This window comes from Rissa tridactyla, chromosome 4 (assembly GCF_028500815.1).
Source record: "Rissa tridactyla isolate bRisTri1 chromosome 4, bRisTri1.patW.cur.20221130, whole genome shotgun sequence".
NCBI lineage: Eukaryota > Metazoa > Chordata > Aves > Charadriiformes > Laridae > Rissa > Rissa tridactyla.
The window spans coordinates 2,270,245-2,295,160 of record NC_071469.1 but is presented as its reverse complement, the minus strand read 5'-3'; the positions used below and the strand labels follow the sequence as shown (position 1 = coordinate 2,295,160).

Below are 24,916 nucleotides of genomic sequence, written 5' to 3'. Positions count from 1 at the left end.
ATCCCTGCCGTGGGGGGGGGGGTCAGGGAGGGTTGGTCCCCGTAACCGGGGTTGGGGGGGTGCAGCCCCCGGCGATGCTCCCCGCAGCCCCCAGCTCTGCATGCAGGGAGGAGGGAGGTGGTTCGGGCCTAATGGCTCTTGATGGATCTTTCTTCCAGGAACTCGTTTGCGGAGTGCTCCATTATTTATTTTATTTTTTTTTTTTTAAATTTTTTTTTTTTTTTAATTTATTTCTGAGCTGGGGCTGCAAAGGGGGCCGGCGGCAGCTGGTAGCAGGGCTTGAGGTGGTGGTGGTGGGGGACACCCAACAACTTGGGGGGGGGGGGGGGGGGGGTGTGTGTGGTTTTGGGGCAGTATTCCTCCCCCCTGCACCCCACTTTCTTCACCGCCACTGGGCAGGTTGTGGGGTCGGAGCATCTTTCCCGCGGCGGGGGGGGGGACACACACGATACCGCCCCCCCCCCCCAAAAAAAAACCCAACCCCATCTGCTTCGTGTCCCTCGGCCACCAGCAAGCGGGTGGGATGGGGGGGGGGGGGGGGGGGCCCACTGGTGGGTCGTGGGGGGTCCCACGGCTGGCTCCGGGGTCCATGCGTGGGTCAGGGGGGGTCCACTGATGGGTCGAGGGTCCACCAGTGGCTCGGGAGGCGATGGGTGGCTCGGGGGGGGGGGGGGTCCCACCCCATGGCTCGGGGATCCACGGGTGGGTCGCGGGTGGTCCGCCCCGTGGGTCGGGGGTCCACGCGTGTGTTGGGGGGGGTCCACCCCGTGGGTCGGGGGTCCACGGGTGAGTCGGGGGGAGTTCACTGATGGGTCGGGGGTCCGCCGGTGGGTCACGGGTCCACGGGGGGGGGGGGGGTCGCGGGGGGTCCACGGGTGGCTCGGAGGGCGCCCACGCGTGGGTCGGGGGGGGTCCACCGGTAGATCGGGAGTCCGCGGGTGGGTGGCGGGGTGGTCCGCCCCGTGGGTCGGGGGTCCACGGGAGGGGTGGGGGGGGGTCGGGGCCCCACGGGTGGGCTGGGCGGTGGCCCCGGGGATGCTGCCGCAGCCTCTGACATCAGCCGGGATGCGCCAATGGGCGCTCGGGGGGGGGCGGGGTGGGGCGGGGGCGGCCCCGGCGGGGACCGGGCTGCTCCGGGGACCGGAGGCGGGTCGGGCCGGGCCGGGCCGGGGCGGGGGGTGGTTGGTGGTGGGGGGGGGGGTGGGGGGTCCGTCCCGTTGCCCCCCGCCGCTGCCCCCCCCCGCCGCTGCCTCCATGCAGGGGATGGGGAGCCTGCGGCTGGGCAGCCGCGCCGTCATGTACACGGCAGAGACCCTGCCCAAGGGCAAGAACCGAGTGATGGGGGTGAGTCGGGGGGGGGGGGCGACTTGGGGAGGGAGGGAGGGAGGGGGGACTGGCACCCCTGGAAAATCCCCCCGATCCATCCCCGAAGGTTTTTGCCCCCTTCTGCTGATCCCCCCGGAGTGATGCTCCGGCCCCGAAGCGGTTCAGGGATGGGGCACCCCGATCCTCGGGGAGGGGTAGCGGGGTGGGGGGGGGTGGAGGGGGGGCGCGTCGGTGCCACTCTCGCCCTGCCCCATCCCACAGACCATCCAGATCATGACGGGCTTCATGCACATCGGCTTCGGCATCGTCCTGACGATGCTCACCAACGTCTACACCTCCGTCTTCGTCATCGGCGAGATCCCCTTCCTGGGCGGCGTGTCTGTGCGTAGCGTGGGGCCGGGGAGGGATGCCCACCGGGGAGGGGTACCCATGGGGAGGGATGCCCACCGGGGAGGGATGCCCACTGGAGGGAGATGTCCACGGGGAGAGTTGCCTACTGGGGAGAGATGCCCACAGGGAGGGAAGCCCACAAGGGAAGGATGCCCACCAGGGAGAGTTGCCCACCAGGGAAGGATGCCCGTCAGGAGGGATGCCCACCGAGGAAGGATGCCCACCAGGGAAGGATGTCCATGGAGGAAGGAAGCCCGTTGGGAAAGTTGCCTACTGGGGAGAGATGCCCACTGGAGAAGGATGTCTGTGGAGAGGGATGCCCACTAGGGAAAGATGTCCACTAGGAGGGATGCCCACTGAGGAAGGATGCCCACCAGGAAGAGTTGCCCACCAGGGAAGGATGCTCGCAGGGAGAGCTACTGACCAGGGAAGGATGCCCACTGGGATGGATGCCCATGGGCAGAGATGCTCACCAGGGAAGGATGCCCACCAGGGAAGGACACTCACTGGGAGAGTTGCCCACCAGGGAAGGATGCCCACGGGGAGAGCTACCCACAGGGCAATAATGCCCACCAGGAGAGTTGCCTACTGGAGAGAGAAGCCCACTGGAGAAGGTTGTCCATGGGGAGGGATGTCCACTAGAGAAGGATGCCCACCAGGGAAGGAAGCCCACAGGGAGATCTACCCACTGGCGAAGGATGGCCACTAGGAGAGATGCCCAGAGGGACAGTTGCCCACCGGGGAGAGATGCCCACTGAGGAGGGATGCCCACCAGGGCAAGATGCCCACCATGAGGGATGCCCATGGAGAGAGACGCCCACCAGGGAAGGATGCCCACCAGGCAGAAATGCCCACCAGCATCCCAGGGACTGGGGACAGGGACTCCTAGTCCAGCGGCTGTAAGACCCCAGGACTAACAATGCAGAAGGGGGGGAACCACCATGCCCACGCAAGCCATGGGGCCGCCCCCGTGGGCAACTTGTTAATGCTGGGTGGGCGTTTAGTGCCCCGGGGGGGGCTCAGGGTGACCTCGGCGGCGGCTGACTGTCCCCCTCTCTCCCGGCGCAGTTCATCATCTCGGGCTGCCTCTCCATCGGGGCGGAGAAGAGCCCCACGGAGTGCGCGGTGAGTGTCCCCGGGGGTCCCCACTGCGGGGCGGGTGGCGGCAGCTCGACCCCAGGTGAAAGCCATCGGGGCAAAGCCACCTTCGAAGCTCGCGCCGGGGGTTATTTCTGGAAACGAACAACGGGGAAAGAAAAAATCGCCCCTAAAGGCAGCCCGAGCTGTTACCCGCAGCCGCTCCCCTGGGGGCGGGGGTCCCCACGGGCTTTGGGGTGCGACGCCGTCCCCAAAGCTGTCCCCAAAGCCTCTGCGTGCCTGCAGGTGAAGGGCAGCCAGACCATGAATGTCATCAGCGCCATCTTCGCTCTGCTGGGCATCGTCGCCTTCATCGTAGACCTCAACCTCAACGGGCTCTACCGCTCCACCTTCGACTACGAGGGCTATCTTGTCCTGGTAAGCAGGGGCACCGCTGGCCCCCCCCTCCGCCAACAACTAGCCTCCGCTTTCGGAGGTTGCCCAGGGGCTGGCTGAGCTTGCCCGGACGGGGCTAAACCTTTTGGGAAGCTCCCCTGTCCCCTTCTCCATCCCTCCATCCTCCCTGGGGGCTGTCGTGCCTCCCCCCTGGATGCTCCCCGAGCCCTTCCTCGGTTGAAGGGGGGCTTTGCCGGGTTCCTCCGTGGGGTTCGGCCCCGTTGCCGTTGTTGGGGACCCCATGGCCGGCGGCACCCCGACAGCGGGGGCCGTCTGCCGGCGCGGCGCCCGCGCGCCTGACCTATTTTAGGCCGATACCTCGGGAGATGACTCACGCCCTGGAAGCGCCGGTTTTTCTCCGTAAAAGCCCTAAAAGCGGCGAGACGGAGGGCTCCGAGCGAGACCTCGGCGCCCGCGGAGGCTGCAGCGCTTGGCTGGTGGGAGACGGAGGAGGGGAGCCCTTTGGTGGGGGCCGGGGTTGGGGGGTGGGGGGAGACTGATTTTCCTCCTCCTGGGGGGGTTGCTGATGGGGTTCTCCCCCTCCCCCCACCCCACCTCCCCTTTCTCCCCGTCCTGGAGCTCGCAGGGAACGGGATCTCCATCGTGCTGCTCATCTTCACCATCCTGGAGTTCTGCATCGCCGTGGCCACCGCCAATTTCTGGTGCCGAGCCACTCGCCTCAGCTCTAACGAGGTAGGGCGAGGAGCGGGAGGAGAAAGGCAGCGGGGCAGAGCTCCCCCCCCCCCCCCCCCCCAAGCCGGACCCCCAGCACTGTGTGTCATCGTCGTATTCCTCCTCTCTCTCCCCCAGGCCATGCTCATCGTCCCCAGCGCCACCCGGGTGGACCTGGCGGTGCCACCGGCCGACTTGCCGCAGCCGCCCAGCTACACCGAGGTGATCTACCACCCCAAAGAGCAGCCCACCTAGAAGCCCGGACCAGCTAGAAACGACCCCCCCCCTTCCCTACCCCCTCCCCCCCCCCCCCGCTGCATGACAGACCTCCTCCGGGTGCCCCCCGCCCCCGTCCCCCTCCCCGGGGAAAGCATGTCACCCCCCATCCCCATGGGAGCGCCCCGGCACCTCCGCCTCCGGGCATGGGTGGGCACGGGGGGTTGGGGCGGGGGGGCACAGGGGGTTGTGGGGGGGGGGGGGATGGAGGAGAAGCCAGAGACCCCACAGGGTGCTGGGTGGCCACCCTGAGCCCTGTGTGTCTCGTCCCGTCCCCCCCCATCCCCTCCCCGCCCTGGGCAAAAAGCAAGCAGCAGCTCTGGGTTTTCTTTACAGCTGGCCGCCCCCGAAGTCTAACGAGGTGCTGCCCCCCCCCCGCCCCCCACCCCGAGGACATCCGCCATCCCGAAAATGTGCCCCCCCACCCCCCCCCCACCCCCTCGCCCCCAAGCCGGCTCCCCGCGCCCAGGCCTGCGGCATCCTCCTCCCGCCGCGCATGGATGGGACGCGCTGGTACCCCCCACTCCCCCCCTCGCCCCCCCCAACCTGAAAGGCAACAAGTCCCCCCCCCGCCATCCCCGCTCCTTCCCAATTTGCCCTCTCCTTGCCCCCCCCCGCGCTGGAATTGGGGCTTTTTGCCTGCTGGCTGCTTTGGAAAAGGGGCTTCTCCGGGGGTGGGGGGCAGGGGCTGCATTTTGGGGCTCCGCGGGGTTTTTTCCGCCCCTAAATTACCCCCGTTGGCTGCTGGGGTGGGTTGAGGTTGGGGTGTCGGGGACCTCCTGGAGGTCTGGTGGCCACGGAGCAGGGAGCTCGTAGAGCCCCCCCCCCTACCCCCCCCAACCCGAGGCATGCCAGGAGCCGCGCCGGTAGCCGGCCCTCGGCTCGTAACCCCCCCAGCTTTATTTTATCTTGGAAATAAACGCTCCAGCCAGGCTGGCGTCTCCTCGTTTTTGGGGGTTTCTCAGGGTGGGAGCTACAAATTCCCCCTTGCGGAGTCGCTGGGGGGTGGTGGGGGGGGGGGGGTTTCATCCTGGGGGTCTCCGGGTGCCCATCACCCTCATCAGCCCAGCGCCACCGTCCCCCTGCCTCCCCCCGCTAAGGAAATCTGCCACCCGAAATCCCACCTTCCTTTATATTTTTCGCTATATTTAGCGCTGCTGGAGCAGCTGGTCGGCCGGCGGCGATGCCGGTGACGGCAGCAGCTCCCGGTTCTTACACCAGCCCAGGAGCTGCCCCCCACCCCCCCCCCCCAACCTCACGGTGGCGGGGGGGACCGGAGCTGCTCCTTGGGGTGACACGGGGACACCGGTGACACGGGCCGCCCGTCCATCCCATGGGATGGGAAAGAGGGAGCCGATGGGAGAGCCCCGGCCTCGAGTCCCTCAAAAATCGCTCGTCTCGGGGTGGGGGGGGGGTGGTTTAAAAATGGAGAAAAAAGGGCTCTCGGCCCATTTTTTTCACCTGCGGAGAGGTTCGTCGGCTCCTAACGTTACGGGAGCGAGGGGGCAGGAGGAGGCAGGTTATTTAAGGAGCAGCCCGAGCTCATGGAAATTTGGGAATGGCGGGGGGGGTGTGAGGAAGGAGCCCCCGGCGCTGATTTTCGGAGAGGCGGGAGCACCCTGGTGAGCTGTCGGTGCCCTACGGTGGGGGGTGGAGGGGACCCCCCCCCGGCTTTTGGGGACAAACCTCACCTCCAGCCCCCCCGGAGGAGCAGGGAGCGCCTGTTTGGGTCATTCTAAAGGAGTTTGGGGTTGAGTTAAATGGGTTTTTTTGCTTCTTTCAGCAGCGTTTCCCACCCGTGCCCCCCCTCCCCGCCCCCCCCCAGCACCTGCCCTGACAATGCTCACGCTGCTCAGCCAAAGTCTCATGGATTATTCACTCGCTGTCGGTTATTTCTGTTCCCGGCTCTGAAAAAATAATGAGCCGGTTCGGTAGGAAAAGCCCCAGAGATGGGGGTGGGGGGGGTGGGGGGGAGCGGGATGAACAAGATGCTTCTGCTCATCCCCTTTTCACAGCCCGTTTCGGCTCCAGCTCCTCACCTGTGGCTCCGGAGCCTTCCCTATCTCCTCTTTCCAGCCCTGGCGGGGGGGCACTAAAAAGCCCTGTCACCCCCCCGCCACCCAGCCCCAGCCAGGCTGGCAGGTCCTTCTGGCTTTGCCCAGCGTGGTGGGTCCCCTCTTTGCTCATCCTCCACCAGCACCATTTTTTTTTTCCCGCCCCCCCCCCCCGGAGCATCCCACTGCCGTGTGCGGAGCCACCGCTGGGTCCCGGCCAGCCTCCTACCACCACGGCCAACTGGAAAAATGTCCCCTCCCGTGAAATTGGGCATTACAGAATCACGGAATGGTTTGGGTGGGAAGGGACCTTGAAGACCATGCAGTGCCACCCCCTGCCCTGGGCAGGGACACCTCCCACCAGCCCAGGTTGCTCCAAGCCCCGTCCAACCTGGCCTTGAACCCCTCCAGGGATGGGGCAGCCACAGCTTCTCTGGGCAACCTGGGCCAGGGGCTCACCACCAAGTCAAGAATTCTTCCTCAGATCTCATCTAAGTCGCCCCTCTTTCAGTGGAAAACCCTTCCCCCTCGTCCCACGGCTCCCCTCCCTGATCCAGAGTCCCTCCCCAGCTTTCCTGGAGCCCCTTGAGGGCCTGGAAGGGGCTGGAAGGTCTCCCCGGAGCCTTCTCTTCTCCAGGCTGAACCCCCCCAGCTCTCTCAGCCTGTCCTCCCAGCAGAGGGGCTCCAGCCCTCCCAGCATCTCCGGGGCCTCCTCTGGCTCCGCTCCAACAGCTCCGTGTCCTTCTTGTGTTGAGGACTCCAGAGCTGGACACGGGACTCCAGGTGGGCTCCTCCAGCATCCTTCCAAGACGCAGGACCCAGATCTGGCTCAGATGGGGACGGAGCTCCCCTGCCCACGGCATCGCTCCTGCGTCTCTTCCGTGCGCTCGCCCCACCAGCACGGGGCAGGGACCTTCCCAGGGCAGAGCTTCTTTGCCCTGAGAAACCCCGCGACGTGTCGGTGAAGCCTTGGAGACGCGCTGGAGCTTTTCTGCGGCGTCAGGAGTTTTACCGGGAGCAAACTGATCAAAAGGCTGGAAACGTGCTGATGGACGCATCTGGGACGGGCTTTAGGAGCGACGCCGCTGCGCCCTAAATGACAGTGCAAACCACATCTCCCCTCCGGATAAACTGCCCAAAAGCCTTTAAAGGTGCTTCGGTGGGGGATTCCCTGCTCCAAAAGCCCGTCTCCGGGTGTGGTTTGAGCTCCCTTCTCGCACTGAGGGGCTGGAGCGGGTCCAGAGAAGGGCAGAGGAGCTGGTGGGGGGTCTGGAGCAGGAGTCTGGTGAGGAGCGGCTGAGGGAGCTGGGGGTGTTCAGCCTGGAGAAGAGGAGGCTGAGGGGAGACCTTCTCGCTCTCTACAGCTCCCTGAAAGGAGCGGGGAGCCAGGGGGGGTCGGTCTCTTCTCCCAAGGAACAGCCGATGGGACAAGAGGAAACGGCCTCAAGTTGCACCAGGGGAGGTTTAGGATGGATATCAGGAAAAATTCCTCCATGGAAAGGGTTGTCAAGCCTTGGAACAGGCTGCCCAGGGACGTGGTAGCCTGGGCACGTGATCAGCGGCACAGAGTCCAGTTGGAGGCCTGTAACGAGTGGTGTCCCTCAGGGGTCAATACTTGGACCAATTTTGTTCAATATATTCATTAATGACCTAGATGAGGGGACAGAGTGTATCCTCAGCAAGTTTGCTGATGATACCAAGCTGGGAGGGGTGGCCGACACTCCAGAGGGCCGTGCTGCCATCCAGCGTGACCTGGACAGGCTGGAGAGCTGGGCAGAGAAGAACCTAATGAGGTTCAACAAAAGCAAGTGTAGGGTCCTGCACCTGGGAAGGAAGAATGCCAAGCACCAGTATATGTTAGGGGCGGACATGCTGGGAAGCAGCTCTGAGGAGAAGGACCTGGGGGTCCTGGTAGACAGCAAATTATCCATGAGCCAGCAGTGTGCCCTTGTCGCCAAGAAGGCCAATGGCATCCTGGGCTGCATAGGGAAGACTGTGGCCAGTAGGTCGAAGGAGGTCATTCTCCCCCTCTACTCTGCACTGGTGAGGCCACAACTGGAGTACTGTGTCCAGTTTTGGGCTCCCCAGTTCAAGAGGGACAGGGAACTACTGGAGCGAGTCCAGCGTAGGGCAACCAAGATGATTATGGGACTGGAGCACCTCCCTTATGAGGAAAGGCTGAAAGAGCTGGGACTCTTTAGCCTGGAGAAGAGAAGGTTGAGGGGGGACCTGATTAATGTTTACAAGTATCTAACGGGTGGGTTGAAGGAGGACGGAGCCAGGCTCTTTTCAATGGTTCCCAGCGACAGGACAAGGGGCAATGGGCACAAGCTAGAACATAGGAAGTTCCGTTCAAATACACGGAAAAACTTCTTTACGGTGAGGGTGACAGAGCACTCGAACAGGCTGCCCAGGGAGGGTGTGGAGTCCCTTCTCTGGAGATTTTCAAGACCCGCCTGGATGCAGCCCTGAGGGATGTGCTTTAGGCAATCCTGCTCTAGCAGGGGAGTTGGACTAGATGATCTCTAGAGGTCCCTTCCAACTTTGAAGATTCCGTGATTCCGTGATTCCGTGGTGGAGTCGCCATCCCTGGAGGGATTTAAAAGCCAGGCAGATGCGGTGCGTGGAGATATGGGTTAGTGGTGGGTTTGGCAGCGTTGGGTTGATGGTTGGACTCGATGATCTGAAAGGTCCCGTCCAACCTCCCCAATTCTACCATTCTCTGCCCTTTCCTCCCCGTCGCTTCTCCTCGGGGCAACTGAACTCCCTAAAGCGCCAAAGAGCCCACCATGGCTATTCCCACCAGCGCTGGAGAAGCCACCTCGACCAGTCCTGGGCCCCCAGAAGGGTGAGGACCACCCCAGCGGGCAGCGACGCTCCCCCAGCCCCCCTGCCTGCCTCTGCCTGCTCCTGCCTCCACGTTGCCTAAGCCAGGACGGAAACCTCGGGGTTTAACGCTCTCCCAGGAGGTTCCCTCCATGGGTTTGTGTTTGGGAGACAAAGCGGATCCTGGGGGGATTACGGCCCAGCGGGAAAATAAAACGGTTGGCACCATCACCACCCAGGGGCTGCCGTGCCTCCCAGGGAACACGGCACCGATAAAAAACAGCTGCTTTTTTTTTTTTTTTTTTTTTTTTTAAAAAAAAAAACAAAAAAAAAAAAAAGAAAAAACCTGAAACCTGTCCCAGAAAATGCGGCTTTCTCATTCTGGAGCCAGTACCGTAACAGCCCTGTGAGAAACAGAAACACTTGGAGGCAAAGCAAAATGTTGACTCTTGGTATTTTTATGGGGGATATAAAGTTTTTCACAGGAAGCAGCAAGTCTCTGTGAAAAAGCGTTTCTCCGTCGCGATCTATTTTCTTTGGAAAAAACCAGGGCTTTTGGGGTTGGAAAAGGGTTTTTTTTGGTTCCGCCAGGCTCGTTAAACTTGTCCTGTGCTGGTGGGAGGGGATGTTCGGTGAGAAATACCCCCCCCCACACCAAGCCTGAGCACCCAGCCAGGCTTCTCCCACCCGTCCCGTGACGTCCTAAGGGACACCAGACCGTTGTGCTGAAGCCATCGATGTCCCCACGGGCGTCCCCAGCCGCCAGAGCCGGGTGTTTCCATTCCTCCAGCCGCGCCGAAAGCCACGAGTGCTCGCGGGGCAGCCGTCTCGCCCGGCGCCGACGCGCAGGCCCGTGCGTGAGCCGCTCCTGGAAAAAAGGAAGAAAAAAGAAGCGATGAAAAGATTTCCAGCTGTCGGCAGAGAAAAAATTAAATTAAAAAAAAAAAAAAAAAAGATTCAAATCCAAGGAACGCATTGTATATATCAGCAAAGCCAGAAATTCCTGCAAATAAAAGGTTGGAAGGCTCCACCGGCCGGGCTTGCCACTTCCCTGCATCTGCTCGGCCAGACGCTTAAAAGCTTCACCTCCGCTGGCATCTGTTTCCAAAATAAATCGTAACATCCTACCTTGGGCTCCTGCCATCCCCAGCTGGAATCTGGCTTTATTTAGAAAGGGAAAAGCGCTTTCTCCACGGCTACCTCGCTCGGGAAAGGGGTTTTGCTCTGCCACTTCGCTAAGCCCGGCCGCCGGGCCGAGGGCAGTCACGGCTGGTTTTGGCCGAAAGGCTGAAACTTCAGGAATGCTTTAGGAATCTGAAAAGGCGGATTTGGGAGGAAATCCACCGTAGCGGGCGGTTTTCGGCTGGGAACACAAGCTGGAGGACACCCTGCCTGTGTAAAAGGCTAAAGAGGGGATCCCAGCATTTCCACGGGTGCTAAAGTGTTCCTTACCCCTCGGGTGCTGGAACGAGACGCCGGGACTCGTTAGCATCGGGGTGTTGAGAGAGGTTCTCCCTCCGGAGACACGCGCTGACGAGTTACCAGCAGCAATTAAAGGCCGAGAGGCATTGGCAGGGCGACGAACAGGCTGGGTTGAATCTGATCCATGGCCGTGTTTTTCCTGGAAAGCCGCTGCCGCCAGTTGCAGCCCTTTACAAGGCCAAGTGCTCGCTCGCTCCCCGGCCGGCGCTGCGGGATGGAGGAAAACCACCGGTGGGATGGAGGAAAGCCACCGGCGGGATGGAGGAAAGCCACCGGCAGCTCCTCCCCAGCACGCAGAGGGGCCGCAGGCGCTGTCGGCAGCAGTTTTTCTCCTCCGCCTGGTGTTTCCCACCGTGGGACGGGGGATGCAGGTGGGCTGCGGTGCCCGGCGAGCCCCCCGCCCTCTCATCCCGCTGCCTGCCCGGGAGATTTGAGTCGCTGGCCGTTCCTTGCTGGCCAGGTCTGTCCTCCCGGCTCTTTTTCCGAGACCTGATTTTGGTGTCGTTGCCCCCCTGGCTTCCAGCTACGGGCAGATCTTCTGGGGTCAGTGCTCTGGGTTTACCAGCTAAACAACTCCTGTTCTTGTGCCGAAAATCCTCCCGTTCCCCCGGTGCGTGGGAGCACGGGGAGGGCACGGACCAACCGTGCTGCCTCTCGTTAGCCACTGGCCACGGAGCTTGGGAAACGCTCTTGGTATAAAGACCCAAAATGGGAGAAGGGAAGAGCTGAGACTTGCCTGGCGTCCTGCTCCTTCCTCTGCAGCACCATCCCGCTCCCAGGCTCGTGGCCATCGCCCCAGTTAGCCGCCGGTCAGTCCCTTGATTTCCCTGCCCAAACCATGACACAGCCCGTGCGGGAGAGACGGAGAGAAAAACCTTCAGAAAAGCAGCCTAAAAACCATAAATTCTGCAGGGAAACGTGGCCGGACAACTTTGCTCCAGCGTCTCTGCAAACTCAAGAGACGAGGCGGAATGTGGGATTGCTGCTGGTCGCTCCGCTCTCCCGGGACACACCGAGCCGTGGCTGCTCGCCGTGACCCTGTGCCCAGCTTTGGCATCACCGATCCCCCGCTTTGCCTCCGATTTCCCGGGATGGGAAATCGCACCCCACTGCTGGCCCCAGCTCTGGAAGCCTCTGCCGAGCTCTGGAAGCCATGTGCCTCCAAACCAGGCGTCTCAGCTCCCTCTAGGGCCAAAGGAGAGGAAAAGGCACTTCCAAAAGTTGCTCCACCTGCTCCTAAAATCCTAAAATCGGGCTGCGGAGGGTTCTGCCCCCCCCCCCTCCGGTTCTGAGGTGAGAGGCTCAGGCAGAGATGGGTGTTTGGGGTGCCCGTGGCCACCAATGCGGTGGGAAGCCAGCCCTAGTTGCCTGCAGCCAAGCTCAGAGGTGCCAGAACCCTGTGCTTAAACATTCCTGCTCCGCCAGGGAAGAGCTGGGATAAAGCCTCGGGCGGTGGTCGGATATTTGCAGCCTCCAAGGGAGGAAAAAGCCCAGAGGGGGGGATCCCAGAGCCACATCTGCCAGTCCCTGCGCCCTCCCGCCCGCTCCACAAACCGAACCAGACCGTGTCCTGTTTGTCCCTCGGCCCCTTCTCCTGCACATTCCTGCCGGGAATGAGGGGCTCCATACCCAGAGCTGGGGACTTTACTGAGCGCAGGCGACAATGAGGACAAGAGGGGAGGGGACCGGCACCCAGCATCCTACCCCACAGCATCCTACCCCGCACCCCTCCAACATCCAGGAAACCTGGGAGGTCCTCGCGGGCCGGCGGGGAGGACCCCCAGCCCTCCTGGCGAGCAGATGGGGACGGCGGCCACGAAGGAAATAGCTGTTTTCTGGCAAACCTGGAGACCGGTGGCCGGCGGAGGGAGGAAGGGGCCTCCGAGCTTGCCCCTCGGGAGCCCCTCGCCATGTGCGGTGGCTCCGTTCCCAGGCTGAGCTCTCATTTCCTATCGGAAACAACCGCATCTCCTTTCCCTTCGGCTCCCGCCGGGCCCACGCCGGAGCCGGCCGGTACTGCACGCCGTGCTGCCGTGTCCCCCCGCCTCTGGCTCGCTCCTGCGGGTGGCCTGTCCTCAGCGGGGGACAGACCCACAGGGTCGAGGCACTCGTGACGGAAGGAGAACCCCAAAGAAAATAAAAAGGCAATAAAGGAGCTTCCCTTTATAGGCTAACGGGGTTTATAATGTTTGTGCCATGTCCTGTTTCGCTCCTTCCTTTTCCTGTAAGGGAAACTGCCAGGGCTGGCTGTCTAACGAGGGCAGCCAAACGAATCACCAAGCGCCTCGTTAGGACCCTGGCATGTGGCTAATTGCGCAGATGATGCCCAAGCAAAGCGTCCGCAACTGGGGATGGAGTGAACTCGCCCAAGAGTGGGCAGGGGGGGGTGTCTCCTCCTCGGAGCATCCCAAGGGACAAGTCTCCAACCCCGTCCCCAGGCTGCAGCGAAGCCCTCGGAGCGGGTGCCCACCTCGGGCTTGCAAAGCCCCTCTCTCCCTGTCTCCCCCTCCCTCCGCCCCGGGCACACGGGAGGGTGCCTGCGGGGTTTTTACCAGCCTCTCTCCCCTCTGTTGGCAAAGCCGCCTCGTTGAGCAAGAGGGGCCTGACGAGATTTCCATGAACAAACTTCCCGCGGGGAGCAAAGGGCAGCGGGATCCCGTCCCTGCCCGACCACCACTTCCCGAGGAGATTCGGACAGCAAAGGGACGGCTAACGGTGGCCGTGGGGAGGAGGAGGAGGGCAAGCCCAGGCTGAAGGAGGTACCTGGGTGGGGGGAGAGGTGTAGGGGGCAGGATGGGGTGTGGGACGTCCTTGTAAGAGGATGTCAGTGCTTCTTGTGTCATCGCTCACGTGGACACGTCCCACGTTCTGCTCCCTGGGCAGGCTGTGAGCCCACCTGGTCCTTCAGCTTCCCCAGCCCCGCTCTGCCCACAGGCGATGGCGGCCACCACCACGGTGACCGACTCCGGGGGCATGAGGATCATCACAGAGGTCATCCCGGCCACAGACCCCCGAGCGGCCCAGCTGACCTCCGCCTCCAGCCCGTCCACGCCTGCCGTGTCGTCGTTTCAAGTCAGAGGCTTCAGACGGGCTCAGCCCAAGGCGCTGGGGGTGAGACGCGGCGTCCCGGGGGGACGGGGCACCTCGGGGGCAAAGCAGGGACCGAATATCCCCAGGGATTGTCCTGCTTGAGGTCCCCCTCGGCTGGGGCTCCCTTTGCCGGCTCACGCCGCTGTGCCAGGACACGGTGTGACAGTGGGATGGGGTGGGACACAGCTAACAGCAACGGTGACGACCATCCTTTGCCGGTGCTGGCAGACAGGCAGCGCTTTGGGCCAAGAGTGACCGGGGGGATCCCTCTCCCCCGTCCTTCCCCAGACCATCCACATCTTCACCGGGATCATCCACATCTGCTTCGGGATCATCCTGACGGTGTCAGAGCATGGGACCCTTTCCCTCCCTGTGGCCAGCGGGGTCCTCTTCTGGCTTGGGCTCCTGGTAAGCAGGGACATACCTGGCCTTCACCTCCTTGCCATCCGACGAGGACAGGGGGATCTCAGTGGATTGGGGACCAGATCCCCTCGTCACCAGGGCCTCCTCTGTCCCCTCTGGGAATGGAGGGGGTGTGCGTGAAGCCCTGAACACCGATTCGCAGCCAGAGGGGTGCCAGGACATGCGGGATGGGTGATGGGAAAGGGTGCCTTGCTGCTGACGCCCTCCTCCTCCTGTTTTCGGAGCAGCTCCTGGTCTCAGGCTCTCTGCTGGTGGAAAGCGAGAAAAGAGATAACATCTTGCTGGTAAGAGGGTCCTATGCGGCCAGGCCGGGAGGGATAAAGCATCCCCCCTGTTGCTTCTGTGACTTCTGCCCCTTCCAGTGGCTGGCGGGACCCCTCCACAGCCTGGATTCACCCCGCAGGGTCTACAGAGAGGCACCCTCGGTGTCTCACCCTCAGGAGGCGCCCAGCTCTCTCCTCATCAACCGGAGGGTGGGCAATCCTTCACGCTTCAGGGCCTCCACGAGACCCTTGGGGCCTGGTGGAGTCACTCTCAGACGATGGGGACAAAAGGTGTCATGGAGGGTGGCTGCCCTGGGTGGCTTCTCCAGGAATATAATTGTCCTGAGTTGAATAATCCAGGTCGGAGCTGCCCCTTGCTCAGACAGCTCAAACAGAAACCCCAGGCAGCGTTTCCCTCGGCTCTGCGGCACCTCATGGGGGTCTCTGGCAGGGTGGGCGTCCTGCTGCCACCCGCACAGCTCCTGCGCTCTTGGTGGGAGCGGAAGGGACAGAGCTGCTGATGGCGAGGTGACCCACACAGGTGAAGATCTGCTGCGTCGTCAACATCGGGGTCATCCTGAGCACGCTGGTGGCCACCCTCGTCCACACCACGGCCATCGCTCACGACATCCCCGGCTGCGAGAACAACATGCCGTACCAGCTAAAAGCCGAATGGTGCTTCGAAGCTGAGAACAAGGTAAAGCCTCTTGGTCCTGCTCAGGCGGCGGGTCCGAGCCTCCTGCCACTGCGCAGGACGAGCAAACGGGGCGGTCGCCATCCGGGGAAGGGGGGGGACAAAGGACCCGCTGGGCCCTTCCACTCTCCTCCTCGCAGATGCTGAGCAACGGGCTGGACTCCATGTTCGTCATCTTCTGCCTCCTGGAGTTCTGCGCGGCGGTGGTGGCCCTGGCCTTTGGCTACGACGCCATCAAGCAGCACAACTACACGCGCATGGTGAGGGAGACCAGGGGTGCCGGCTCCGGTGTTTTGGTGGGAGCGGGGCAGCGTTACCCTTCCTCCGAGGGGCTGCCCCATGGAGGTCTCTCTGCGTTACCCCAAAAAGCGGGATTTCCCCCCTTTTTTCCTCTCCCAGGCGCTGTAGCCACGGCCGAGCCCGCAGCCATCCCATTAAGAAGCACCGCACGCTCCAGCCCCGCTGCAGCCGAGGTGCCGGAGCCTGGTAGGGCCTCCCTGGGGCCTGATGGTGGAGCCCGTCGGAGCCCGAGATCCCTCCGTGCCCTGGGCCTGGGCCTGTCCCTGATGAGGCTGCTCTCCTCCGCGGGTTTGCCCCCCCAATAAAGGCCTTTCCCCCCTTCCCAGGCCACGGATCTCTCCGGGGCTCCCTCAGAGGTTGGGGGGGGGGGGTCTCGTACCGGGTGGGACTGGGGCGGGGGTGGAAGGCAGGGAGAAGGGGTCGCCGCGGTGATGGGCACCGCTACAGGCCTGCCCGGCACAAACATGGCGGCCTCCACCCGACGCCGTCGGGGGGGAAGGAGGAGGCGGGAAGCGCTGCCCGACACTAAAATGGCGGCCGGAGGTGGTGGTGGGGGTGGAGCTCGGCGTCGCGGCGCTTCCGCTTTGCGCATGCACGCGGCGGCGGCGCCTCGCTGACGCCATCACCCGGCGCCGGCAGGAAAGGCGCCGCGTGGAGAATGGAGGGGGAGCGCGGGGCGGGCCCGGGCCCTGAGGAGCCCAGCGGGGAGGCCCCGGCCCCGGCCCCGGCCCGGCGGCGTCGGAAAGCCGCCAAGAAGCGAAAGGAGGCGGTGGCGGCCATCCCGCGGGGCAGGCCCAAGTCGGGGCGGGTGTGGAAGGACCCCGGCAAAAAGAGGTGGACGCCGTGGAGGGGGGGTTGTCAGGCCTCTGGGAGGGGTCTCCGGGGTCGGGGGAGGTTGTGGTGGAGGCAGGGCTGTTGGGGGGAGTTCTTGAGCTCGGGGGGAGGCTCTGCGGGTGCTTTGGGGGGAGACTGGTGGGGGGGGTCAGGGTCGTTGTGGGGGTGGGTGGGCCCGGGAGGGACGTGGGGCCTTGGGGCCGGTTCGTAGGAGGACTGTGGGGCTATTCATAGACTTTAGGGAGGACCTGGAGAGGACAGAGCTGCTCTGGAGGAGTCCTGAGCTGGGGGGAAGGTTTGGAGGGGATATTGAGGACCCAGGGCTGCTTTATGGGAGCCCTGAGCTGGGGGGGATGATTTGAAGGGGATGTCAAGGGGTCAGGGCTGCTTTGGGGGAGTCCTGAGCTGGGAGGGATGGTTTGGAGGGGATATTGAGGGACCAGGGCTGCTTTAAGGGAGTCCTGAGCTGGGGGGAAGGTTTGGAGGGGTTGTCGAGGGGCCGGGGCTGCTTTAAGGGAGTCCTGAGCTGGGGGGAAGGTTTGGAGGGCATGTCGAAGGGGCGAGGCTGCTGTGGGAGGCTCTGAGCTGGGGGAGTTTCACAGAGTTCTGACCCGAAGAGCTTCTGGAGAGGGCCCAGAGCTGGGGAAGGCCGCGTAGGGTTTCTGTGAGCCATGGGGAGCTCAGCTCTGCTCCCTCCGGCTGCTGACACGGCCCATCTGCCTGCTTAGGTTCTCACACATGATCCAGGATAAGGCCCTTCGCACCTCCTGGGCACGGAAAATGAAGGAGCGGCAGGAGAGGAAGCTCGTCCGGGATCTGGCGCGGCAGCTGCAGGAGGGGAAGCAGAGAGAGCGAGAGGTAACGGGGCTCTGGAGGTGGGCCTTGGGCTCAGGACCCCGCAGGCAGCGTCGCCCAGCCCCTCTGTGCCTGCTGTCTCCGTGGGGCAGGTTTCCTGCTCCAGATGGGGGCTCTGCTGTCCCGGCCCTCGTCTGGAGCTGCCCGCTCCCTTTGCCAGGGCGAACTCGGGGCTGCGTTGCAGAGTCAGACCTTGACTGGAGACTTTCCACCTCTCTCCATACACAACTCTGTGTCTCTTCCCCCGTCCTGGGCCCCGGGATCGTGGCATTATTGTGGCAGAGCCCTGCATTCCTCACAGCGAGCCCAAACCCCACCGGCTGCCCTTCTCCTGGCCAGCTGGGACAGTGAATTCCCTGTCGTCCTGCCAAATCTGCGACGGTCACGTGCTGCAAGTCACTGACTCGGAATAAACTCATTCAGTCAGTTCAGGCCTCGTGCCCGGGGGGGGGAAAGCGCCACTGGCTTGGCTTTGTGCAGCAGGTTTCATGCTTGGGCAGGTGTTGCTCATGCTGCCGTGGCCGTGCATCTTCCTGACCGGCATCTGCATCAGCCACGGGTCAGTACTGGTTTGGGTTTGAGCCCGGAGGGAGGGACCCAGAGGGAACGTTTTGGTGCTGCTCCTGCAGGAGAAGAAGCGGCGGCGGGAGGAGAACCTGAAGCGGCGCCTGGAAAACGAGCGGAAGGCGGAGATTGTCCAAGTGGTGAGTCTTGGCCCCGCTCCTGGCTGGGGGCACCGCGATGACCTCCACACCCTGGGCGCTGGGCTCCAGTTTGCTCCAGTTCCTCTCCCCGGCTCCTCCTTTGAAGGGTGCTGCGGGCAGCGCTGGGAGGACTGGGGAAATCCAGCCTGGCTGCACCAGGAGGGTGTCTCCCCTGCTGAGCAGGCGGATGGTGTCCTGCAGGGTGGGGACGGGGGGCACAACCCTTTCAAGCTTGAGAAAAGCCGGGAGGGGGTCGCCCTGGGGACCGCTGGCACGCGGGGTGATAGAGCAAGGGAAATTCGGCATCAACGGGGCTTTTATGTGTGGAAATCCTGGCTTTTCCATCTGGAAAGGACCCGGGAGCTCAGGGTGGGTGTGGTGAAGACCTGCACAGCCACGTGGTGGTGGCGAGGATGGGGTTGTCACCTGTCCCCTCCGACACAGGAGCCTGGGGCAACACGGAGACGTTCCCAGGGGGCAGTTTTAGGATAAACCTGATCAGCAAACAGATGGCTCCGTGTACAGACTTCGGTCATTGCTACATCCGCCGCTTCGGCAGCGGGAGGAAGAAGATCCCATCCCGCAGCTCCGTGTGGAGGGGCCTGGCTCTGGTTGTGCCCGGGGATGGGAAGCTGGGAGTCCTGCTGTGCCCGTCCCGCCTGGCTCCCCCCGGCACCGTCTCTGTGCCTGAAACCCACCCTCTTCCCTCCGCCCACAGATCCGGAACCCGCTGAAGCTCAAGCGGGCGAAGAAGAAGCAGCTGCGGCGGGTGGAGAAGCGGGACACGCTGGCCCTGCTCCAGAAGGCGCCCGTGCGGCGCAAAGCAGCCACGGAGTGAGACGGGGAGACGGGATTTCTGCCGGTCCTGCTCCTCTCCAGGGACGCTTCCTCGGCTCGGTGGGCAGGAGTGGCCGCCCGGGCCCTCGGTGTTGGACAGCCAGAAGGACAGAGCTGCGCCGTGACCCTCGGGAACCAGCTGCTGGATCGCCCCCCCCCCCGCCCTGTGAATTAGGGGGGCTGGAAGAACTGCTTCACCTGCCCAAATCTGCTTTGTCTTTATAAAAATGAATAGGAACTGACCCAGAGCTCTTCTCCAACGGCGTGGCGGGGGCTGGGGGGGCCTGATGGCTCCCGCTCAGGGCCTTCCCTCTGCCGAGGCAGATCCCCCTCAGCCTTCCTGGGGTCGCAGAGCACCGTGTTCCCTCGCCCCCCGAGGCTGCCCTTCCTTCGAGAGGGGCCTCATCCCCCTGGGAATGAGCCCTGGAGCCTGTCACAAAGGGAGGGGGCCCATCTCCCTTGCGTTGCAGAGATGGGAGGGGGGGGGATGCACGGTGAAGCTGTCGCCCTTCTCCGGGGGTGCTGGGGGCCAGGGTGGGTTTGGGGAGGCGGGGGGAAGGAAGGAGCTTAAGTCGGGGAAATCCACATGGATCTCTTCACCTTCCCGGTTTTTCTTGCTGTATAAACCCCTCTTTCTCCATCCCTCTTGAGGGCTCTGTCTTCGGCCTGCTGTGAGCCAGGCCAGTGGGGCCGGGGGTGGGGGGGCAAGGGTGTCGCTGGGTGGGCAAATACAAGGCTGGCAGCAGGATAAGCCCTTGCTTGCAGTGGGGGGGCACCATGGTGGTAGCTGGGGGTGGCGGGAGGGGGGTGAGGTGACCCCAGGATGGGCAGTGGCCATGGGGGGAGCTGGCCCTGATGCCCCCCGAGGCGGAGCGAAGCGCGGGGGTGGGTTAATCACGGGCTGGGGGCATCTCAGGGCATCCAAACCGGGGGGGGGGGGGGAGGCGGGGGCAAAGCTCCCTGTTGTTTCCCCCTGAGTGGGAAGTGGGGGGGGGGGGGGAGGTTCCCCCGCCCCAAGCCCGGGGGTGAATGACCTGGCAGGAGCTGTGGGGTGCAGCGGAGCCGTGGGGCGGTTGCCAGCCTGGCTCGGGGGCATGGGGCAGGAGGGCTCTGCCCCGCCAACTTCCCCGGGTTAATGATTGCCCGGGCGATAGAAGCGGGTGCGAGGCGTGTAGAGCCCTGCCTCTCCCACCCACTCCCTCCCCACAGCCGCACCACCGCTCGCGGCCGGGTAAGAGGGGGGCCTTGGAGCCCATCCCCGTGGCTTCGGGGCTTTGCAGGGCACCCAGGGCTTTATTTATTGGGAGGGGGAAGAGGCGGGGGGGGCCGTTTTCCTGGCGGGGCGTCCATGGGCGAACTGGTACGTGAGCGAAGTCGGTGTCTCCTCCCAAAGCTGGGCCATAGCCAGAACTTTGCCGGGCTCCCTGCCCGCTTGCCGCGGCCTGCCCGGCTTCCCCGCCGTGCAACAGGGCCGGGGTGGGGGGGCAAACAGCGACTGGGGGGGCTCGTAGCCCCTGCCCCCAGCTTGGCCCTGCTCCCCAACCCTGCTCCAGCCCCGGGGTGCAGAGGAGGAGGACAGAGAGAGGGGACGGTGGGTGCTGGGGGACAGAAGGAAAAGGGGGGTCTCTGCGGCTGTCCCTGCTGCTGGGCAGGTTTGGGGGGGCTGCTGGAGGGGTGTGGGGGGCTGCTGGAGGGGTTTGGGGGCTGATGGAAGGGCTTGAGGGGGTGCTGGAGGCGTTTGGGGGCTGATGAAAGGGTTTGGGGGGGCTGATGGAGAGGTTGGGGGGCCGATGGAAGAGTTTGGGCGGTGGCTAGAGGGGTTTGGGGGGCTGCGGGAGGGCCTTGGGGGCTGCTGGAGGGGTGTGGGGGGCTGCTGGAAGGGTTTGGGGGCTGATGGAAGGGCTTGGGGGGGTGCTGGAGGGGTTTGGGGGCTGATGAAAGGGTTTGGGGGGGCTGATGGAGAGGTTGGGGGGCCGATGGAAGAGTTTGGGCGGTGGCTAGAGGGGTTTGGGGGGCTGCGGGAGGGCCTTGGGGGCTGCTGGAGGGGTGTGGGGGGCTGCTGGAAGGGTTTGGGGGCTGATGGAAGGGCTTGGGGGGGTGCTGGAGGGGTTTGGGGGCTGATGAAAGGGTTTGGGGGGGCTGATGGAGAGGTTGGGGGGCCGATGGAAGAGTTTGGGCGGTGGCTAGAGGGGTTTGGGGGGCTGCGGGGGGGGCTTGGGAGCTGCTGGAAGGGTTTGGGGGGCTCCTGGAGGGGCTTGGGGGCTGCTGGAAGGGCTTGGGGGGCTGCTGGAGGGGCTTCGGGGCTGCTGGAGGGGTTTGGGGGGCTCCTGGAAGGGCTTGGGGGGCTCCTGGAAGGGCTTGGGGGGCTGCTGGAGAGGCTTGGGGGGCTGCTGGAGGGGTTTGGGGGGCTGCTAGAAGGGTTTGGGGGGCTCCTGGAAGGGCTTGGGGGCTGGTGGAGAGGCTTGGGGGGCTGCTGGGCGGGCTTGGGGGGCTACTGGAAGGGTTTTGGGGGGCTGCTGGAGAGGTTTGGGGGACTGTGGGAGGGGCTTGGGAGCTGCCGGAAGGGTTTGGGGGTCTGATGGAGGGGCCTGGGGGCTGCTGGAAGGGTTTGGAGGGGTTTGTGGGTGCTGCATGTCCTCAGGGAGGGGGGGAGCGGGGAAGGAGGGGTGCCAGTGGGACCAGGTGGGCTGCAAACGCCATCGCGTTGTCCCCAAGTGCCATCTCTGGGGACAGTCCCCTGCTGCCAGCCCGCGGTGGGCCACCAAGCAGCCCCCTCCCCGGGGGCAGGGTGACGGTGGGACGCTCATCTCCCTCCCCAGGTACGCCATGGTGGAGGTGACGGTGACGCCGCAGTCCTCGCTGGCCGACCGGCCGGTGCGGGTGCAGGTGCGGGGACTGTCCCCTTCCCAGCTCGTCACCCTGCGGGCCTCGCTGACGGACGAGCACGGCGAGTGCTTCCAGTCCCGGGCCTTCTTCCACGCCGACGGGACGGGCGAGGTGGACCCCGGCCGCCACGCCGCCACGGGGGGCAGCTACGCCGGCGTCTGGCCCATGGGGCTCTTCTGGTTCCTCCAGCCCGACACCCTCTTCCGACGCCTGGTCAAACGGGACGTGGCCGGCAGCCCTTTCCTCGTCCGGCTGGAGGTCTTCGATGGCCTCCGCCTGGTCACCGGGCCCCAGGACCAGCCGCTGGCCTCCTGCGAAGCCCAGCGGTGGTACGTGGGTCCCGGCGTCCAGCGGGTGCCCATCCGGGAGGGCAGGGTCCGCGGGGCCCTCTTCTTGCCACCCGGTGAGAAACGGGATGCGGGGGAACCCCCCCCACCCCGGGATAGCCCGGCTTTGTCCCACCAGGGACATCCTGGCACGTGGGATGGCGCCGGTGGCTCCTCTCCTTCATTGGTGACAGTTTCTCCGGTTGCCCGCAGGACCGGGACCCTTCCCAGGGGTGATCGACCTGTTTGGGGGCGCGGGTGGCCTCATTGAGTTCCGGGCGGGGTTACTGGCCAGCCGGGGTTTCGTGGTGCTGGCACTGGCCTTCTTCGCCTACGACGACCTGCCCCGCGCCCTGACCCAGCTGGATCTGGAGTATTTCGAGGAGGCGGCCGAGCTGCTCCTCCGGCACCCCAAGGTGAGCCTTTGCGGAGCAACGGGTGGCCCCTGCGAGCAGGGACGTCCTGGTGAGGAGGGGTGTCCTGGGGAACGGGGGTCATCCTGATAAGCAAGATGTTCTGGTGACTGAGGACGGCCCAGTGAGCGGGATGTCCTGGCGACCAGGGATGTCCTGGTGAGTGGGATGTCCCAGCGACCAGGGATGTTCCAATGAGCGGGATGTCCTGGTGCCCAGGGATGTCCTGGGATCAGGATGTCCCGATGATCTGGGGATGTCCTTGCAAGCAGGAATGTAATGGTGACTGAGGACATCCCAGTGAGCAGGATGTCCTGGTGACCATGGACGTCCCAATGAATGGTATGTCCTGGTGACAAGGGATGTCCCAGTGAGCAGGATGTCCTGGTGACCAGGATCTCCTGGTGATCTGGGGACGTCCTGGCAACCAGGAATGTCCTGGTGACATCCCAGTGAGTAGGATATCCTAGTGACTGGGGACCTAAGCAGGATGTCCTGATGAGCAGGGACGTCCCAGTGAGTGGGATGTCCTGGTGACCATGGATGTCCTGGTGATCTGGGGATGTCCTGGCAAGCAGGGATGTCCTGGTGACTGGGGACATCCCAGTGAGTGGGATATCCTAGTGACTGGGGACATCCCAATGAGCAAGATGCCCCAGTGACCACGGATGTCCCACTGAGTGGGATGTCCTGATGATGTCCCAGTGAGCAGGATGTCCTGGTGACGTCCCAGTGAGCGGGATGTCCTGATGATGTCCCAGTGAGCAGGATGTCCTGGGGACCAGGGATGTCCTGGTGATCTGGGGATGTCCTGGGCACAAGCAGGGATGTCCTGGTGACTGGGGACATCCCAGTGAGCAGGATATACAGGTGACAAGGGACGTCCCAGTGGGTGGGATGTCCTGGTGACCAGGGATGTCCCAGTAAGCGGGTTGCCCTCGTGACTGGGGTTGTCCTGGCAATCAAGGGATGTCCTGGTGCCTGGGGACGTCCCAGTGGGTGGGATGTCCTGGTGACCAGGGACGTCCCAGCATGTGGGTTGTCCTGGTGACTGGGGACATCCCGGTGACGTCCCAGCGAGCAGTGGTGCCAGGTGTCTCCGTTTCCCCCCTCTGCAGGTGCGAGGCCCCGGCCTGGGTGTCGTCGGCGTCTCCAAAGGAGCCGAGGTGGCCCTGGCCATGGCCACCTTCCTCCCCCAGGTGGTGGCCACGGTGTGGATCAACGGCACGGCCTTCCTGCACGGCAACCCGCTGGTCTACAAGGACATCCGCATCCCCCCCATCCCCTACTTCACCGAGCGCCTGATCTTTACCGAGATGGGGGCCTTGGACAACTCGGCCATCTTCGCCGACCCCCGGGACCCCGCCTACAGCGCCTCGGCCATCCCGGTGGAGAAGATCCGAGGGAAAGTCCTCTTCGTGGTGGGGGAGGCCGACCGCAGCTTCAACAGCAAGCTCTTCGCCGAGTTGGCCATGGCCCGGATGCCACCGGAGAGCGGTCGCGTCCTCTCCTACCCCGGAGCCGGCCATTTGATCGAGCCCCCCGGTTCCCCGCTCTGTAGCATCTCCAGCATCCGAGGAACCCCCCGGCCGGTGGTGTGGGGGGGTGAAGCCCAAGCCCACGCCAAAGCCCAGGAGCACTCGTGGCAGGAGATCGTCCAGTTCTTGGAGCTCCACTTGGGTCCCGCCACCACCATGAAGCTGTGATGGCCGCGGGGAGGGGAAAAGGGGACGGGGCTGTCCCTGTCTCCCCCACCCCCCCCCCCGGGGTTGTCACCCCACTTAATAAAGCGCACCCTGACAGCTGCCACTGCCTGGTCTCATGGGGGGGGGGGGACACCAGGTCCTGGCAAGGACCCTTATATATATATATATAAGGGGGTTTTGGGGGTGTCGCTGTAGCTGATACCACTCTTTAGTGAGGTCATTAAGGTTTTAGAGGGGGAGGCTACAGCCAACACCCCCCCCCCCCCCCCGCATCTCCACCACCCCCCCCCACATCTCCACGCACCCTTTCACCATGAGCCCGGCTTCGGTGCTGGCAGCTGGGGGTGGGTTTTCCCCTGGGAAGGCCGAGGATGGGAGGGTTTTAACCAACCCCCCCCCACCAAAAAAAAAAAAAAAAAAAAGAAAAAGAAAAAAAGGGCTGAGGCTGGCACTCGGGCTGGGGTGGAGGGTGGCAAAGGGGCACGTTCCCACCCGGTACAGGGTGCAGGAGCCGGCCGTGACCCGCGGGGAGGGGGGGGGACGGGACGGGGGTGACTCAGTTGTAGCCTGCAATAAAGATAAGCCCCAGAAGGGAAACTCCGGGGGGGGGAGGGAGGCAGCGGGAACCCGCAAACCCGCCGCGCTCAGCAGCACCTCCCCCCCCCACCACCCCGCGCTCCCCGGGAGCCCAAAGTCCTTCTTCCCCAGCCCGGGTCGTCGGCAAAACTCGGCTCCGGCTTTTTGTTGCCCATCCAGGCAACGTTTGGCCACCGCTGCCGGCCCCCCGTTGGCCTTCCGGCGGGGACCTCTGCCCCCCCTCCATGGCGCAGCTGGTGGGACCCACACCCCCCCCCCCGGCCTTGCTGTGGGGCGAGGGCAGCACCCAGCCCGCCAGGCCGGAGAGTGGGGTGCCGCGGAGGGTGACGGCTGGGACGAGGGGTGGCCCTGGGGACCCCCGTTCCCCGTTGGCAGGAAGAGTTTCTCCCCGCTCCTCGTCTCCCGTGGGACAACGCGTTTGTCTTCGAA

The 24,916-nt window shown here is 64.2% G+C and overlaps 4 protein-coding genes across 7 annotated transcripts; all 4 read left to right on the top strand.

Moving 5' to 3' along the window:
• Window positions 1-1,035: 1,035 nt before the first annotated feature.
• On the top strand, window positions 1,036-4,554 carry LOC128908143 (membrane-spanning 4-domains subfamily A member 15-like). The gene is made up of 7 exons (XM_054197737.1): window positions 1,036-1,344; window positions 1,588-1,707; window positions 2,785-2,841; window positions 3,100-3,231; window positions 3,829-3,942; window positions 4,060-4,143; window positions 4,534-4,554. Exons 1-7 carry the CDS (start codon window positions 1,036-1,038, stop codon window positions 4,552-4,554), a joined length of 837 nt encoding a protein of 278 aa, XP_054053712.1.
• Window positions 4,555-13,104: 8,550 nt separating this feature from the next.
• Window positions 13,105-15,667, top strand: LOC128909530 (membrane-spanning 4-domains subfamily A member 15-like). 2 transcript variants are annotated; one of them, XM_054201318.1, is made up of 7 exons: window positions 13,105-13,318; window positions 13,443-13,670; window positions 13,938-14,057; window positions 14,300-14,356; window positions 14,877-15,032; window positions 15,170-15,289; window positions 15,429-15,667. In XM_054201318.1, exons 2-7 carry the CDS (start codon window positions 13,497-13,499, stop codon window positions 15,435-15,437), a joined length of 636 nt encoding a protein of 211 aa, XP_054057293.1. In that variant the 5' UTR covers window positions 13,105-13,318; window positions 13,443-13,496; the 3' UTR covers window positions 15,438-15,667. The 2 variants fall into 2 exon arrangements, with proteins under 2 accessions (XP_054057293.1, XP_054057292.1); XM_054201317.1 differs by having other exon boundaries at window positions 13,108-13,318; window positions 13,494-13,670.
• A 273-nt stretch (window positions 15,668-15,940) lies between these two features.
• CCDC86 (coiled-coil domain containing 86) lies at window positions 15,941-18,801 on the top strand. 2 transcript variants are annotated; one of them, XM_054201364.1, is made up of 4 exons: window positions 15,946-16,163; window positions 16,892-17,021; window positions 17,648-17,722; window positions 18,441-18,801. In XM_054201364.1, the coding sequence occupies exons 1-4, from the start codon at window positions 15,988-15,990 to the stop codon at window positions 18,558-18,560; spliced, it is 501 nt and encodes a 166-aa protein (XP_054057339.1). In that variant the 5' UTR covers window positions 15,946-15,987; the 3' UTR covers window positions 18,561-18,801. The 2 variants fall into 2 exon arrangements, with proteins under 2 accessions (XP_054057338.1, XP_054057339.1); XM_054201363.1 differs by lacking the exons at window positions 17,648-17,722; window positions 18,441-18,801 and adding an exon at window positions 17,179-17,641 and having other exon boundaries at window positions 15,941-16,163.
• Window positions 18,802-19,562: 761 nt separating this feature from the next.
• On the top strand, window positions 19,563-23,982 carry LOC128908803 (acyl-coenzyme A amino acid N-acyltransferase 1-like). Of its 2 annotated transcripts, none has more exons than XM_054199658.1 (4): window positions 19,563-19,790; window positions 21,379-21,848; window positions 21,985-22,187; window positions 23,303-23,982. In XM_054199658.1, exons 2-4 carry the CDS (start codon window positions 21,386-21,388, stop codon window positions 23,888-23,890), a joined length of 1,254 nt encoding a protein of 417 aa, XP_054055633.1. In that variant the 5' UTR covers window positions 19,563-19,790; window positions 21,379-21,385; the 3' UTR covers window positions 23,891-23,982. The 2 variants fall into 2 exon arrangements, with proteins under 2 accessions (XP_054055633.1, XP_054055634.1); XM_054199659.1 differs by lacking the exon at window positions 19,563-19,790 and adding an exon at window positions 19,938-20,150.
• Window positions 23,983-24,916: the final 934 nt, after the last annotated feature.